The sequence below is a fragment of the Coenobita brevimanus genome, chromosome 110 (genome assembly GCF_032717465.1).
Source record: "Coenobita brevimanus isolate Jiangsu-jjx chromosome 110, ASM3271746v2, whole genome shotgun sequence".
NCBI lineage: Eukaryota > Metazoa > Arthropoda > Malacostraca > Decapoda > Coenobitidae > Coenobita > Coenobita brevimanus.
Window position 1 is genome coordinate 2,163,313 of NC_137063.1, and position 15,114 is coordinate 2,178,426.

The 15,114-nt window shown below is 49.0% G+C and overlaps 1 protein-coding gene across 1 annotated transcript in view; it reads left to right on the forward strand.

The window, feature by feature from the left end:
- Positions 1–2,370: 2,370 nt before the first annotated feature.
- LOC145417440 (ras-specific guanine nucleotide-releasing factor 2-like) overlaps positions 2,371–15,114 on the forward strand; it is an 89,237-nt gene continuing 76,493 nt past the window's right edge. Inside the window, exons 1-5 of the mRNA XM_080286126.1 lie at positions 2,371–2,529; positions 6,863–6,991; positions 10,019–10,273; positions 11,353–11,549; positions 14,313–14,542. Coding sequence (XP_080142252.1) covers positions 2,371–2,529; positions 6,863–6,991; positions 10,019–10,273; positions 11,353–11,549; positions 14,313–14,542 — 970 coding nt within the window. The remainder of the gene's footprint in view (positions 2,530–6,862; positions 6,992–10,018; positions 10,274–11,352; positions 11,550–14,312; positions 14,543–15,114) is intronic.

Here is a 15,114-nt window from a genome sequence, read left to right on the forward strand (position 1 = left end):
AATACCTCTTCTTTTTTTTTTTTTTTTTTAGAGAGAGAGAGAGAGAGAGAGAGAGACGAACAAAGGAAGGAAAAACAAACACGAAAAAAAAAAAACATGCAACAGACTGCAAAAAACATATATATATATAATTATATTCTGGAACATCTGGATTTTACGGAACACCTGCCATGCAAATGATACGTTACGGAACACCTGCCATGTTTTGTTCGGCGTGTGTGTGTGTGTGTGTGTGTGTGTGTGTGTGTGTGTGTGTGTGTACGTCTGTTTAGGTGTGAACAAAATAACTCAAACAGTTTTCCTCCGATTTTAACCAAACTTGGTGGAAGGGTGTAGGATCACCCAAGGGGCCGACCTACTGCTTTTGAGAACAATAGGTCAAAGGTTAAGGTCACACGGCAAGGTCAATTTTCACCATTGTTATCCGATTGTGATTCAACTCTCTGGATGGGTTCAGGATAAGGCAAGGCCAAGGAAATCCGATCTTGAGAACAATCAGTCGAAGGTTAAAGTCACAGGAAAAGATCAGATTTTTAGGTCGCAGGGCTGCCAGAGATCGAGCAGCATGGAAAGCCGCCATCCGGTGACCAAGGCCGACGTATGCAAGCACTTTGGAGCCTTTGTAAACGAAACGAAACAGGAAGAGGTCGATTCAGTTTAGTTCCAATTTCAACCAAGCTTGATGGAAGGGTTAAAGGTCATGCAAGAACGAAGGGATTAAATTTGGAAAAGTCAAAAGTCAAGCAAGATTTTTTTTTCGTTTCTCCCAGCATGAAAATAATGGCTCCATGTGACAGGCTTACGTGAACTGTATCTTTAAGTAACAATTATATCTATCTGTCTATCTATCTATCAACCTATCTATCTGTCTATCTGTTTATCTATCTAATTATATACCAATAAATAGCTTATTATAATGGCCATGTGTGTGTATCTGCTGTTGGAATGATGATGATGATGATGATGATGATGATGATGATGATGATGAAGAGGAGGAAGAGGAGGAGGAGTATAATGATGATGATGATGATGATGATGATGATGATGATGATGATGATGATGATAATAATGATGATGATAATGATGATGATGATAATAATAATGATGATGATGATGATGTTACTGATACTGTGTTTCATCCCACAGGCAGCGTAAGGAGACGGCCCACGACAGACACACGGATATACACGGAGGCTCCCCCCTGCCCGTCCACACACGCCAGGAGCCCCTCTCTCACCACCCATTCATCACCACTCACCACCAGAACACATCTATTACTCATCACCCACCGCACACTCACCACACACTCACCCACTCACCAGCAGCAGCCGCAGGAGGAAGTGTCACGCCCTGGGATCAATATTGCAGCCTTCAAGTGCATTTCCGTTGCACACCAAAAAACTGGGAACTCTCTGAAAGGTATTTTTTGACGGCAGAGATAAATGGTGGTGGCCAGGTGTGATTTGGAAGTGAATGCTGAGGGTTAAATACGACTCTAACACCTGAAGAAATCATTGAAGTGCTTTCGTAACTCAATCCTGTCAAGTTTTAAAAGACGGAATATACAGAAAAGATCCACTGGCTGAGAGAAGTGATTGGTAGAAAGTGATTTTGGTTGTGGTAAGTCTGCGCTTGATATCCTGCCCACCCGTGCATTGTGAGAGTGGAGGAGGAGGAGGCAGGGTATGATGGTGACTGTGGCGCTCGGCTTGGTGAGGTCAGCAGGCGCGGGGGCCACTCGTCTCGTGCTGTGCTGGTGCCCTGGTCAGCAGCGGCAACAGCAGCGTCCAGGACCCTAGTAGCCATGTTCACGCTGACACACTCCTACCCCTTCGTTATTCTCAATTCCCGCGAGCTAAGCGTGGCCGTCGACTCCTTGTAACTGGTTCCTGTCTGTGTGCCTGTGCTTGTTATCCACTTCAGGAACAAAGAGTGGTTAAGGAAAGCAAACTCAACAAACCAATAGCAACTAAAGACACTGATCTAGCGAGGTCGGGAAGCGGCGGAGTGGAGAAACCAGGCAAAATGTCTTCGTCCCATCGCAGGCACTCCGAAATCTCCGACACCCCGAAGAGGCCGAGCATGTGACATAAGGCCTGCCAGTTGTTGTGGTCGTCGCGGCGGTCACACAACACCCCTTCCTCCTCCACCACAACCACCACCTCCACCACCGCCACCACAACCTGCTCCAACACCACAACCGCCACCAGCACCGCCACACCCTCCTCCTCCAGCATATCGAGGCGTGCGAGTAAGGCAACGGGGAGCGGACGAAGAAGTTCCTCCATCTGCAGCTCAGCCTTCAACACCTCCCTCACCACCGCGACCACCACCACAACCACAACCACAACCATCACCAACACTGTCAAGATGCTAAGCCCCAAGATGCAGCGCACCATCAGGATTAACGAGAACCAGGTGTTGATGTTAGCGGAGAAGGCACGACATGACCACAACTACAGCGGGTATTTGTACAAGCGATCCTCTGACTCCAGCAAGTGGCAGCTCAGGTGGTTCACGCTTTACCAGGTCAGTGGGGGAGGGGGAGACCTGTGGGGGTGGGAGGAGGAAGACCTGTGGGGGAGGGAGAAGACCAGTGGGGGGGGGAGCGATGGGGGTCTGTTAATTCCATGATAAGTGATGAAAATGTGGATCTGTTGCTATTCTTACCGTCTCCAGCAAAATCCATCAGACCCAGAAGCAGGTTTTGCGTGGCCTGTGACTAAGACCACATGTAAACAAAGCCCTACTGTGATGCAACAAGTCCAGTGGTCTCTCTATTATCCAGCCCTCAGTCCACCAACCCCCGTATTACCCACTCACACTTAGACCCATTACTGGAGTTTAAATCTTTGTGTTAATCACGCCATCGGCAAGAAATCTCCCTGCCTTTGACAACTTCTTATTCTTTCACTGTTGTCGTGGAGGTGTGTTTCTTTTCTTAACTAAAACTGGTTAGAATTATGTACTACAAGGGGTGAAGTGAAAAATCATGTAGTCTTTAAGTAGCTGTAGTTTTAAGATCTTGAAAAACCTTGATGAGGATGTTTACGTAAGGAAAAAGGAGGCTGGATATAGACCGGCGCCATATTAGCTCACTCAAAGCAGGGAATTTCAAAACAAGGAATTTCAAAACGAAGGATTTCAAAACAAAGCATTTCAAAGAGGGGTATATATTCAATGATCTGCCCCGTAATACTAAATCAAGTGTATAATACTCCCGTGGATACATCAAAAACTCTAAAACTTACGGCACTGCATGTGGAAGGAGAGCAAGAGTAATTCCTTCACTGTATGTATATTGCACCACCACCACCATATCAGCACCAATAGCACCTGCCCACACTTGCACCACCACCACCACCATATCAGCACCTGCCCACACTTACACCACCACCACCACCATATCAGCACCTGCCCACACTTGCACCACCACCATATCAGCACCTGCCCACACTTACACCACCACCACCACCATGTCAGCACCTTTAGCACCTGCCTACACTTGTACCACCCCCCCTTCCTTTCTTAGCACTACCTTCACCACACAAGCACCAGTGGTATTCAGCTCTACCTCTATTACCACACTAGCGCCACCACATCAGCACCACCAGGGGACAGCAATCCCTCAGCATCAGCACCATCAGCACCCCTGTAGCCCAGAAAGTGGTACAGATTCGCTAGAGACTTATTTCTTTACCTGCCTATTACTTAAGCTGGCTCTGTAGTGCTTCGAAGCGTAATAATACCTCACCTGAAGCATGTTTCCGCCGTGGTTCAAAGATTCACACTATCCTCTGCCACGCAAGGGATGAAGAAATAGGTCCCAGCCTTCCCGTTGATAGCACTAGCCAGCCTCGCGAACCCCCACACCGCAGTCTTCGTTGTGGTAGGCAGGGAGGCGGTGTCTGTCGCTCCACTCTTGTTTTTAAAAATAGTCTCCTGAGGCTTTCCTAGAGGCTCTCTGCACACTCACACACGCACACACACACACACATGCTGGTGGTAGGACATATGCTGGTGGACATATGCTGGTGGCAGAACATATGCTGGTGGTTGGACATATGCTGGTGGTAGGACATATGCTAGTGGTGGGACATATGCTGGTGGAAGGACATAGGTGGTAGGACATATGCTGGTGGACATATGCTGGTGGACATATGCTGGTGGAAGGACATATGCTGGTGGAAGGACATATGCTGGTGGTAGGACATATGCTGGTGGACATATGCTGGTGGAAGGACATATGCTGGTGGAAGGACATAGGTGGTAGGACATATGCTGGTGGACATATGCTGGTGGAAGGACATATGCTGGTGGCAGGACATTTGCTGGTGGAAGGACATATGCTGGTGGAAGGACATAGGTGGTAGGACATATGCTGGTGGAAGGACATAGGTGGTAGGACATATGCTGGTGGACATATGCTGGTGGAAGGACATATGCTGGTGGCAGGACATATGCTGGTGGAAGGACATAGGTGGTAGGACACATGCTGGTGGTAAGACATATGCTGGTGGTAGGACATATGCTGGTGGTAGGACATATGCTGGTGGTAGGACATAGGTGGTAGGACACATGCTGGTGGTAGGACATATGCTGGTGGTAGGACATATGCTGGTGGTAGGACATATGCTGGTGGTAGGACATATGCTGGTGGCAGGACATATGCTGGTGGAAGGACATATGCTGGTGGACATATGCTGGTGGACATATGCTGGTGGACATATGCTGGTGGACATATGCTGGTGGAAGGACATATGCTGGTGGTAGGACATATGCTGGTGGTAGGACATATGCTGGTGGCAAGACATATGCTGGTGGTAGGACACATGCTGGTGGTAGGACATATGCTGGTGGTAGGACATATGCTGGTGGTAGGACATATGCTGGTGGTAGGACATATGCTGGTGGTAGGACACATGCTGGTGGTAGGACATATTCTGGTGGTAGGACATATGCTGGTGGTAAGACATATGCTGGTGGTAGGACATATGCTGGTGGTAGGACATATGCTAGTGGTAGGACACATGCTGGTGGTAGGACATAAGTGGTAGGACATATGCTGGTGGTAGGACACATGCTGGTGGTAGGACACATGCTGGTGGTAGGACATATACTGGTGGTAGGACACATGCTGGTGGTAGGACACATGCTGGTGGTAGGACACATGCTGGTGGTAGGACATATACTGGTGGTAGGACATATACTGGTGGTAGGACACATGCTGGTGGTAGGACATATGCTGGTGGTAGGACATATGCTGGTGGTAGGACATATGCTGGTGGTAGGACATATGCTGGTGGTAGGACATATGCTGGTGGTAGGACACATGCTGGTGGTAGGACATATGCTGGTGGTAGGACATAGGTGGTAGGACATATGCTGGTGGTAGGACATATACTGGTGGTAGGACACAGGTGGTAGGACACATGCTGGTGGTAGGACACATGCTGGTGGTAGGACACATGCTGGTGGTAGGACATATGCTGGTGGTAGGACACATGCTGGTGGTAGGACATATGCTGGTGGTAGGACATATGCTGGTGGTAGGACATATGCTGGTGGTAGGACATATGCTGGTGGTAGGACATATGCTGGTGGTGGGACATATGCTGGTGGTAGGACATATGCTGGTGGTAGGACATATGCTGGTGGTAGGACATATGCTGGTGGTAGGACATAGGTGGTAGGACACATGCAGCTTCTTGCCCTCCCTCCTGTTTCCTCTCTCTCTCTCTCTCTCTCTCTCTCTCTCTTTTCAAACAGTGACAATTATGACTAGTCTGGAATGTAGGTATAATTCTGGTCCGCTACATATAATTTTAAATCTTTACTATTCCGTTCTTACCACATTAAATTTAAATCATACGCCAATGGTTCTTCAAAATCAGAGTCATTTTCGGCACTAGATATATTTAGTAAAGGGCTAATAACAGTAGTAAGCATTTCCTTATAGTAAATCAGCAGCTTCGTGTACTCAGCAATGACCCGTCTAAACTGCTGAGTGATTGCAGACTCTCTCCTGTCCTTCCTTCGTACGTGCTTAAGATGAGCGGCCATGATGGACTAGATATAGGAGGATTAACGCCACACGTACACCCAGACCCACTGCTGCCATTTATCCACATTTAGCAGACTTCAGCTCCACATACGCATATAAGGAGCATCAGAACTCAGCACTGGAAGGCTACTGAATCTCTTATCTGTGTGGGTAGATCTGTAAGTCGCGCATGCTGGCATAACACACATTCGGTACACACTTTCTATAACGGTAGCACAAACCCCATCGTGTAAAGCACTAGGTTTTGAGTTAGTATGGTGTTACTAGGCTGGCACTTGCTTCAAATGAGTTACGGCGCTTCCCCATATCCAACCTCCTTCCCCGCCAAAGCGTCTTAGTGTGTCTGTTCTGAGGAGAGAGGAAAATCTGAGAGTGATAAGTATTTTTCCTGTTTTGAACTTACACGCTGCACCTGATCTGGGAGACTGAAAGCGACTGAAGAGCTGAAAGGCCAATCAGGCTTAGGTCTGAAAATGAAGCCTAGTTTCAGTCCTTGGCCTCTCAAAAAGGGAACTCAAATTGAACTGGGACTATTCCAGCCTAACCTGACCTTACCTATTCCTACCTAGCCGCACCCAACCCAACCCAACCCAACCCAACCCAACCCAACCCAACCCAACCCAACCCAACCCAACCAGACGCAACAAAACAAACTTAAACCCAACCCTATCCAACCTAAGCTAACCCAACCAAGACCAACCCAACCCAACCAAACCCGACCCCGCCTGACCTAACCTAACCCACCCAAGCTCAAGCCTAGCATGAAGCAGCCTAACATCAGCTACCCTCACCCCACAGAATCTGCTGTTCTACTCTGACGGGGAGGCGAGTGTGAAGCCATCCGGGGTGATTATGCTGGAGGGGTGTTACTGCGAGAGGCTGATCACCACCAACACCAACACAAAGAACAAGGACACCGATAAACAGGTAGGCTGCTTCTCTCCTAAAATTGCACCGTCTCCAACCCTCCGTCTGTCGTTTAATTCTCTCCTATTTCTAAAAGCTTTCCATCTACCCAACTGGAATATTTTGAGTTATATCTCCTTGCACAACATTCTTCTTGACCGTCAGTGTGGGTTTTATGGCGATGCGTCACTGGCAACCTGACATTCCTTCCTCTCGGTTATTCTCTTTTTGGAAATTTGGTGAAACTTTTGCTTTCGTGCTGGACATCTCGAAGGTCTTCTACAGTGTCTAGCGCAAATCTATAATCTCCAGACTACCTTCCTCTCCAAGTTCTTCACGGGTCACTCACTAGCTGTAGACGACCACTGATCTTTTACAACTCTCAGTAGTGGTGTTCCTCTGGGCTCTGTACTTTCACCCACTCTGTTCCTCCTGTACATTAGTGGTCTTCTGAGCTGTACATCTTGCCCTGGTCTCTCTTGTACATCTTGCCCTCTCTCTCATCAGCCTCTCACATCATCCACCACAACAGGCAGTTCAGCAGTCAGGGGGTGAGGCTTTGGCAAACTTGAAAATGATTTGTCTCTTATATCTATGTGGGGAGACAGAGACAGTTTTTAATATCTCAAAAACTCAATTCCTCCACCTCGCCACACACTTCCAAAGAATTATATCCTGATGTGGTAGGTTGTGGCGACCATCATCCATTCACTTCATGTAGTGCAGCCTACTTCTTTTTATGTGACTACACTAGATGACAAGCCTAATGGTTTCCTGAGTTTCATACGGAGTGGTAATCATGTAATTAAATAACGGGTTGATGTGGAGCCTGCTATGGTGCCCTTGTTAAGTGGATGGAGAGACAGTTGCGTCTTCCACCCAGGAACCAAACATCTACTGTACATTCTTCTCTGTATCTCGCTGTGGTGATGCGCCGTCCATCGCAAGGGAACAACGGTTCGTCGCACGGGACATCCCAACTTGAGAAATAACTTGTCTGAGGTTGATGGGTCTGCTCGGCCAGGGAGACCAGGTTTACCCTACAACAACAACAACAACTACTACTACTACTACAGTTACTACTACTACTACTACTACTACTGCAACCTCCTGACCTTCAGTAACACACACCCCAGCTCTTCGCTTCTCAGTATCCTTGGTGCACTTTCCTTTGATCTGTGTTGGAAAGCTCTCAATACTTTACTTACAATATCAGCTTTGCAGAGGTTAGGTGTGCTGAGCCGACCCTATGCATTCCTTATCCCCTCTCAATTCCCGACTTATTTAGGGCTGTCTTGTGCTGCCCTGAGTGACGTGCAGCTCTCGTGCGTGGTGGTGGGAGCGGTGCACGTGTAGAATATCCAAACACGGTGGACTTAAGGACTTTCCACTCATGTCACTTGCTTCCTTCATTCCCAGAGCCTTCGCCGCAGTGTTGTATCTCTCTCTCTCTCTCTCTCTCTCTCAGTTCAGTGACATGTTTTCTGTTATATTCTCACTACTGTCACTTCTCTCTCTCTCTCTCTCTCTCTCAGCAAAATCCCTTCTGCCTTTGCACACCATATTTTTCTCTCTCTCTCTCTCTCGCAGCAAAATCTTTTCTGCCTTTGCACACCATAGTTTCTCTCTCTCTCTCTCTCTCTCTCTCTCGCAAAAACTCTTCGGCCTTTGCACACCACATTTCACTGTCTTTACTGTTAACACGGAGCGTCAATCCTTTCTATACTCCCTTCACTCTAACTTGGCCTAAAATTGCCATCTCTCCATCTTGAATGCTGAGTTGTAACAATGGATTTTCACTTGGGTTTGGTGATAGTCACGAAGAAGTGCTATGGGGGAACTGTCGAGGCGTAATACTGTCTTTGAAGCAACTGAGGTACGTGTGTGGGTGAAGGGGGTGTGGTGTGTGTGTGTGTGTGTGTGTGTGTGTGTGTGTGTGTGTGTGTGTGTGTGTGTGTGTGTGTGTGCGTTTTAAACGGAACCTTTGAATGTACGTTTGTCAGTCGCGTTCATTACTTGTGTTTGTACAGACCATGTGCATGTGAGGGAGCGTGTAGACCTGTGTGTGTGTGTGTGTGTGTGTGTGTGTGTGTATGTGTGTGTGTGCGTGCGTGTGTAGTGGTCATGCAAGCCACTCTAATCTCTCCTACATCGAGGGCCTTCGTATTATCAGCCACTATCGCTATTAGTGTGTAATTAGAGTGTCTGTCTCTAATTACCCTCAATTATGTGGCTTAATTACTTTGAAATAATGACCTCTGAGGGATTTTATAACTCCAATTTAGTGACCTCTCTCTCTCTCTCTCTCTCTCTCTCTAAGGTGACTCCAGGTAGACAGGTGTGTAATTCGACTCTCTCTCTCTCTCTCATAGTCTTCATCCACTTCTTCGTGACTAGGACCTCAGAAGATAGCAAGAAAAAACGCATCATCGAAGTGAAGGGCTTAAACACACACACACACACACACACACACACACACACACACACACACACAGATAGATAGACAGACAGATAGATAGATATTATGGCGATCGGTTTCCTGTCGCCTTTTCAGGATCAAAGGTAGAGAGAGAGAGAGAGAGAGAGAGAGAGAGAGAGAGAGAGAGAGAGAGAGTGGTTGTAATAGTAACAGTAGTAGGAGTAGTAGCAGTAGTAGTAGTAGGCTGGTAGTAGTAGTAATAGCAGCGGTAGTAATAGTAGTAGTAGCAGTTGTTGTAGTAGTAGCAGTAGTAGTAGTAGTAGTAGTAGTAATAGTAGTAGTAGTAGTAACAGTAGTAGTATTATTATTAGTAGTAGAAATAGCAGTAACAGCAGCAGCAGCAGTAGTAGTAGTAGTAGTAGTAGTAGTAGGCTAGCAGTAGTAGTAATAGCAGTGGTAGTAATAGTAGTAGTAGCAGTAGTAGTAGTAGTAGTAGTAGTAGTAGCAGTAGCAGTAGTAGCAGTAGTAGTAGTAGTAGTAGTAGCGGTAAGACCCCTACTATTCTCATGTACACACCAACCAGCGTCTTCAAGAAAAATTAATTCTGCCTCTCATTCTGCCTCTACCAGTTCTGCTTCGCCATCACCTACCGACGGGAGAACCAGAGACAGTACGACCTGAAGGCGGAGACCGAGAACGAATGCAAGACCTGGATAGACGTCATTAGGCAAGCGTCGTTCAACAAGCTACTTTTGCAGAAGGAAGAGTTAGAGCAGAAACATTTACACCTGTTGCAGATCGTGGAGAGTGAGAAGACGGCGAAATGGCAATATACTCAGCAGTGTGAAGAGCTGACCTCAGAGATTAAGAAGCTGAGGGCTGAGGTGAGAGAGAGAGAGAGAGAGAGAGAGAGAGAGAGAGAGAGAGAGAGAGAGAGAGAGAGAGAGAGAGAGAGAGAGAGAGAGAGAGAGAGAGAGAGAGAGAGAGAGGTGAGGGGGAGGTGGTTCGTGTGTGAAGATGTGTATGTCAGGTCTTTAATGTGTACAGGACTGAGTTTTATTTAAACACACACACACACACACACACACACACACACACACACACACACACACACACACACACACACACACACACACACATTCCCATACACACACACCTTCTATAACCACCGATTGCAGTGTGTGTGTGTGTGTTATGTTCCTCCCATGTACACACATTCACTGTCCTAGCCACGCACACACACACACCCTTCCAGTCTGTCTTACACTGCTTAAACGTACATACATATTCTAGCCATCAGTTCATGCTACGTACACACAAACACACAGACTTTCACGTACACACAGCCTCTCACGTACACACACGTACACGCTGACCCATGCGTAGTGCTTCAGTTATTCATTTCCTGCTGCCACGACCTCACCCACGCCCACACCTGCAGACTGAGCCGTTCCCGGGCCACATAGGATGCTGACAGGTGAGTTCTGAATGGTGGTGTGTGGTGGTGTGTGTTGGTGGTGGTATGTGGTGGTGGTGTGTGGTGGTGGTAGTGTACGGTGGTGTGTGGTGGTGGCAGTGTACAGTATGGTGGTGGTGTGTGGTGGTGGTAGTGCATAGTGGTGGCAGTAGTGTATGGTGGTGTGTGATGGTGATGATCTGTGATGATGGTGGTGGTAGTGTATGCTGGTAACGATATGTGTTGCTGATGTGGTGAAGGTGATGGTAGTGTATGGTGGTGTGGTAGTGTATGTTGGTGTGGTAGTGTATGTTGGTGTGGTAGTGTATGTTGGTGTGGTAGTGTATGTTGGTGTGGTAGTGTATGGTGGTGTGTGGTGATGATGGAGGTATATGGCGACGTGGAGGTGGTGTGGTGATGACGGTGGTATACGGCGATGTGGTGGTGTGTGGCGCTGGTGTGGTGGTGATAGTGCCTCTCTCACCTCCCCTTCCGTGCCTCCCTCAGCTGTGCACCCTCAAGAAGGAGTGGCGCGTGGTTCCCTCCCGTCGCCTTGAGGATCTACCTGAAGACTCCGAGGAAATTAAGAAGATCAAGAAGGTGCAGAGTTTTTTCCGCGGGTGGCTGTGTCGGCGCCGGTGGAAGCAGATCGTAGAAGAATACATCCGGTCACCGCACGCCGAGAGCATGCGGAAGCGGAACAGGTGAGTGGACGGGGGAACAGAGGAATGGGACAGGTGAGTGGACGGGGGAACAGAGGAATGGAACAGACAGGGCTAAGGGGGACGTTGGAATGGAATAGACAGGGCTAAGGGGGACGTTGGAATGGAACAGACAGGGCTAAGGAGGGGACGTTGGGATGGAACAGACAGGGTTAAGGGGGACGTTGGAATGTAACAGACAGGGCTAAGGGGAACGTTAGAATGGAACAGAGATTGAGATGAGAGAGATGAGAATAAAGGAAGAGGTGAGTGGACGAGGGAACAGAGGAATGGAACAGACAGGGCTAAGGGGAGGACGTTGGGATGGAACAGCAAATGGGATGGGAGAGGAAAGGAAGAGAAGAATGGAAAATGTGGGTGGACGAGGGAACAGTGGAATGGGACAGGTGAGTGGACGGGGGAACGGTGGAATGGGACAGGTGAGTGGACGAAGGAATAGTGGAATGGGACAGGTGACTGGACGAGGGAACAGTGGAATGGGACAGGTGACTGGACGGGAGAACGGGGGAATGGAACAGACATGGCTAAGGGGGGGGACGTTGGAATGGAACAGCAAATGAGAAGGGAGAGGAGAGGAAGAGAATGAAGGAACAGGTGAGTGGACGAGAGAACAGTGGAATGGAACAGACAGGGCTAGTTAGACGGTTAGGAGGGACGGTGGAATGGAACAGCAGTTGAGATGGGAGAGGGGAGGAAGAGAATAAGTGAATGAATACTGAGGAACGATGGAATGAAACAGAGAAGCTTGTGAGGCCTTAGATACGGTCACAATACGCAGGGAATGAACGGAACCGGAACACCTGAGTGGAATGAAACGAGGAACGGAACAGGGGAAATAGTAGGCAGGAACGATGGAATGAAACAAGCGAGAAGGTAAGCAGAAACGGTGAAACGGAACAAAAGGGGGACGGTGAGGGGGAACGGAGGAACGGAACGGGCAGAGGGAGCCCGGGGGGGGGCAGGGGAACACCGGAATGAGGCACGGAGGGAGGAGGCGAATTGTCACGTAGCTCAGTAAAGGGATTAAAAAAAAAACATCTTCCCAATTCCGACCGAAAAAAAATGACACTGAACGAAAGACAAAGAAAAACCGTATCTTTTTCAAGGGTTGTTTCAAAATGTTTCGATTTTTCCCACACGTATTAGTAAAATTTGGGGTATTGTTTTTTTTTATATTGTGTGTGTGTGTGTGTGTGTGTGTGTGTGGCGACCTCAAATCTAGACACGGCACGAGAGGAACGGATGTGGGATGGACAGGGGAACGACGGAACGGATTACGTGGTGTGGACAAAGGGAACTGTGGAACGGAACAGGTGGTGAGGGAAGGAGAAGGTATAAAGAGGTGAAACAAGTGACTGGGACGGCGGAACGGTGGAATGGAACAGGTGGGTGTGGCTGAAATGGGGAACGATGGAACAGAGAGCCAGGTGGAATGGAACAGTATGGCGAAGAGGACCAGGTGTGGAACGGGACAGAACAGTGGAAGGGAATGAGTAGGAGGGAACGGGGAACGGCGGAATGATGTGGGAATGAACAGGGGAACGGCGGAATGGTGTGGGAATGAACAGGGGAACGGCGGAATGGTGTGGGAGTGAACCGGGGAACGGTGGAATGGTGTGGTAGTGAACAGGGGAACGGTGGAATGATTTGGGAGTGAACAGGGGAACGGCGGAATGGTGTGGGAGTGAACAGGGGAACGGCGGAATGGTGTGGGAGCGAACAGGGGAACGGCGGAATGGTGTGGGAGTGAACAGGGGAACGGCGGAATGGTGTGGGAGTGAACAGGGGAACGGTGGAATGGTGTGGGAGTGAACAGGGGAACGGCGGAATGATGTGGGAGTGAACAGGGGAACGGCGGAATGGTGTGGGAGTGAACAGGGGAACGGTGGAATGGTGTGGGAGTGAACAGGGGAACGGTGGAATGGCGTGGGAGTGAACAGGGGAACGGTGGCATGGTGTGGGAGTGAACAGGGGAACGGCGGAATGATGTGGGAGTGAACAGGGGAACGGCGGAATGATGTGGGAGTGAACAGGGGAACGGTGGAATGATGTGGGAGTGAACAGGGGAACGGTGGAATGGTGTGGGAGTGAACAGGGGAACGGTGCAATGGGAACGGTCAACCACAAGCTGAGGGTATGAGGAAGAGAGACAGGTGCGTGGGACGGGGAACAGCGGAACGGGACAACTAAGTGAGTCGGAGGAATGGGTGGAGTGGAACAGCGGCATGGAAGAGTGTGTGTGTGTGTGTGTGTGTGTGTGTGCAAATTCAGTGGGCTTTAATTCACTGCTTGTGCAAATACTGGGAATGTGAGAGGAGTACGCAGCCCACCGAGCCACCGGATCTCCACACTCCTTGGAAGACAGGCATAAGGAACTAGAGAGTCGAATAAGTCACATGTAATCCGGATGCTGAGGTAGAGGGGACAGAGGTGGGGTAAGTGGTGGAGATGGAAGTGGAGGAAGTGGTGGAGACAGGTGGGGTAAGTGGTGGAGACAGGTGGGGTAAGTGGTGGGGACAGAGGTGGGGTAAGTGGTGGAGATAGAGGTGGAGGAAGTGGTGGAGATGGAGGTCGAGGAAGTGGTGGAGACAGGTGGGGTAAGTGGTGGAGATAGAAGCTGAGGAAGTGGTAGAGTGGCGTTCGGTGTTTCGGATGGTGGAGCGGAGGGTGGAATACGTGGAACAAGTTAGCCTTCTGTATCATCACTTGTGCGTGGAACAGCTCAGCCTTGTCGTGTCCCCGCAGCCTGGTGTTCCGCATGGTGGAGGCGGAGGAGGAGTACGTGGAGCAGCTCAACCTCCTCGTCTCCTGCTTCCTACGACCCTTCAAAATGGCCGCCTCCAGCAAGAAGCCCCCCAGCACCCACGAAGACGTCAACAGCATCTTCCTCAACTCGGAGACCCTGCTGTTTCTCCATCAGATCTTCCTCAAGGGCCTCTCTGCTAGGATGGAGAGCTGGCCCACGCTTGTCCTAGGTGAGTAGAGGGCGGTCGGGATATGGGTGCCGTCGACATCAATCCCAGGGGCTCAAAAAAGAAGAAAAAATAAAGTGCGGACAAAATATCCATTCGCCATCTTCCCAGGCTTCCCGTTTTCTGTGCAGCGTCAGTGTCATTATTTTTTAGTGTCATTTGCTGAGGTGTTTGCTGACTGCTGGGCTGATGTGGACGGTACTGAGCCCCCCCGTTGACTGAGCTAGCCAGTAAAAATAAGAAAGAGAGACAGAGTGAGAGAGAGGGAGAGGATGGAAGAGAGAGAGTGTGCGTGTACTGTGCCGAGCCTTCCTCTTCAGGCTTCTCAACATGATAAGTTTTAATTCCATTGCTACCCTCCCTCGCCACCGACCCGCGTGTCTGCGTGTTCTGCATGACTCCCGCTCTGTCTGCTTAACCCGCTGCTTCTATGGACCCACTCAGACGATTAATTCAGGGCTAACAGCAGACGATTTTGTTGTGCCAAGAGAAGTTCAGTAGCAGTTAGTGGGTTAAAAGCTATCCCTGTTAACTATTTTGCTTATTTTATTCAGGTATTAAAACAGACGATTTTG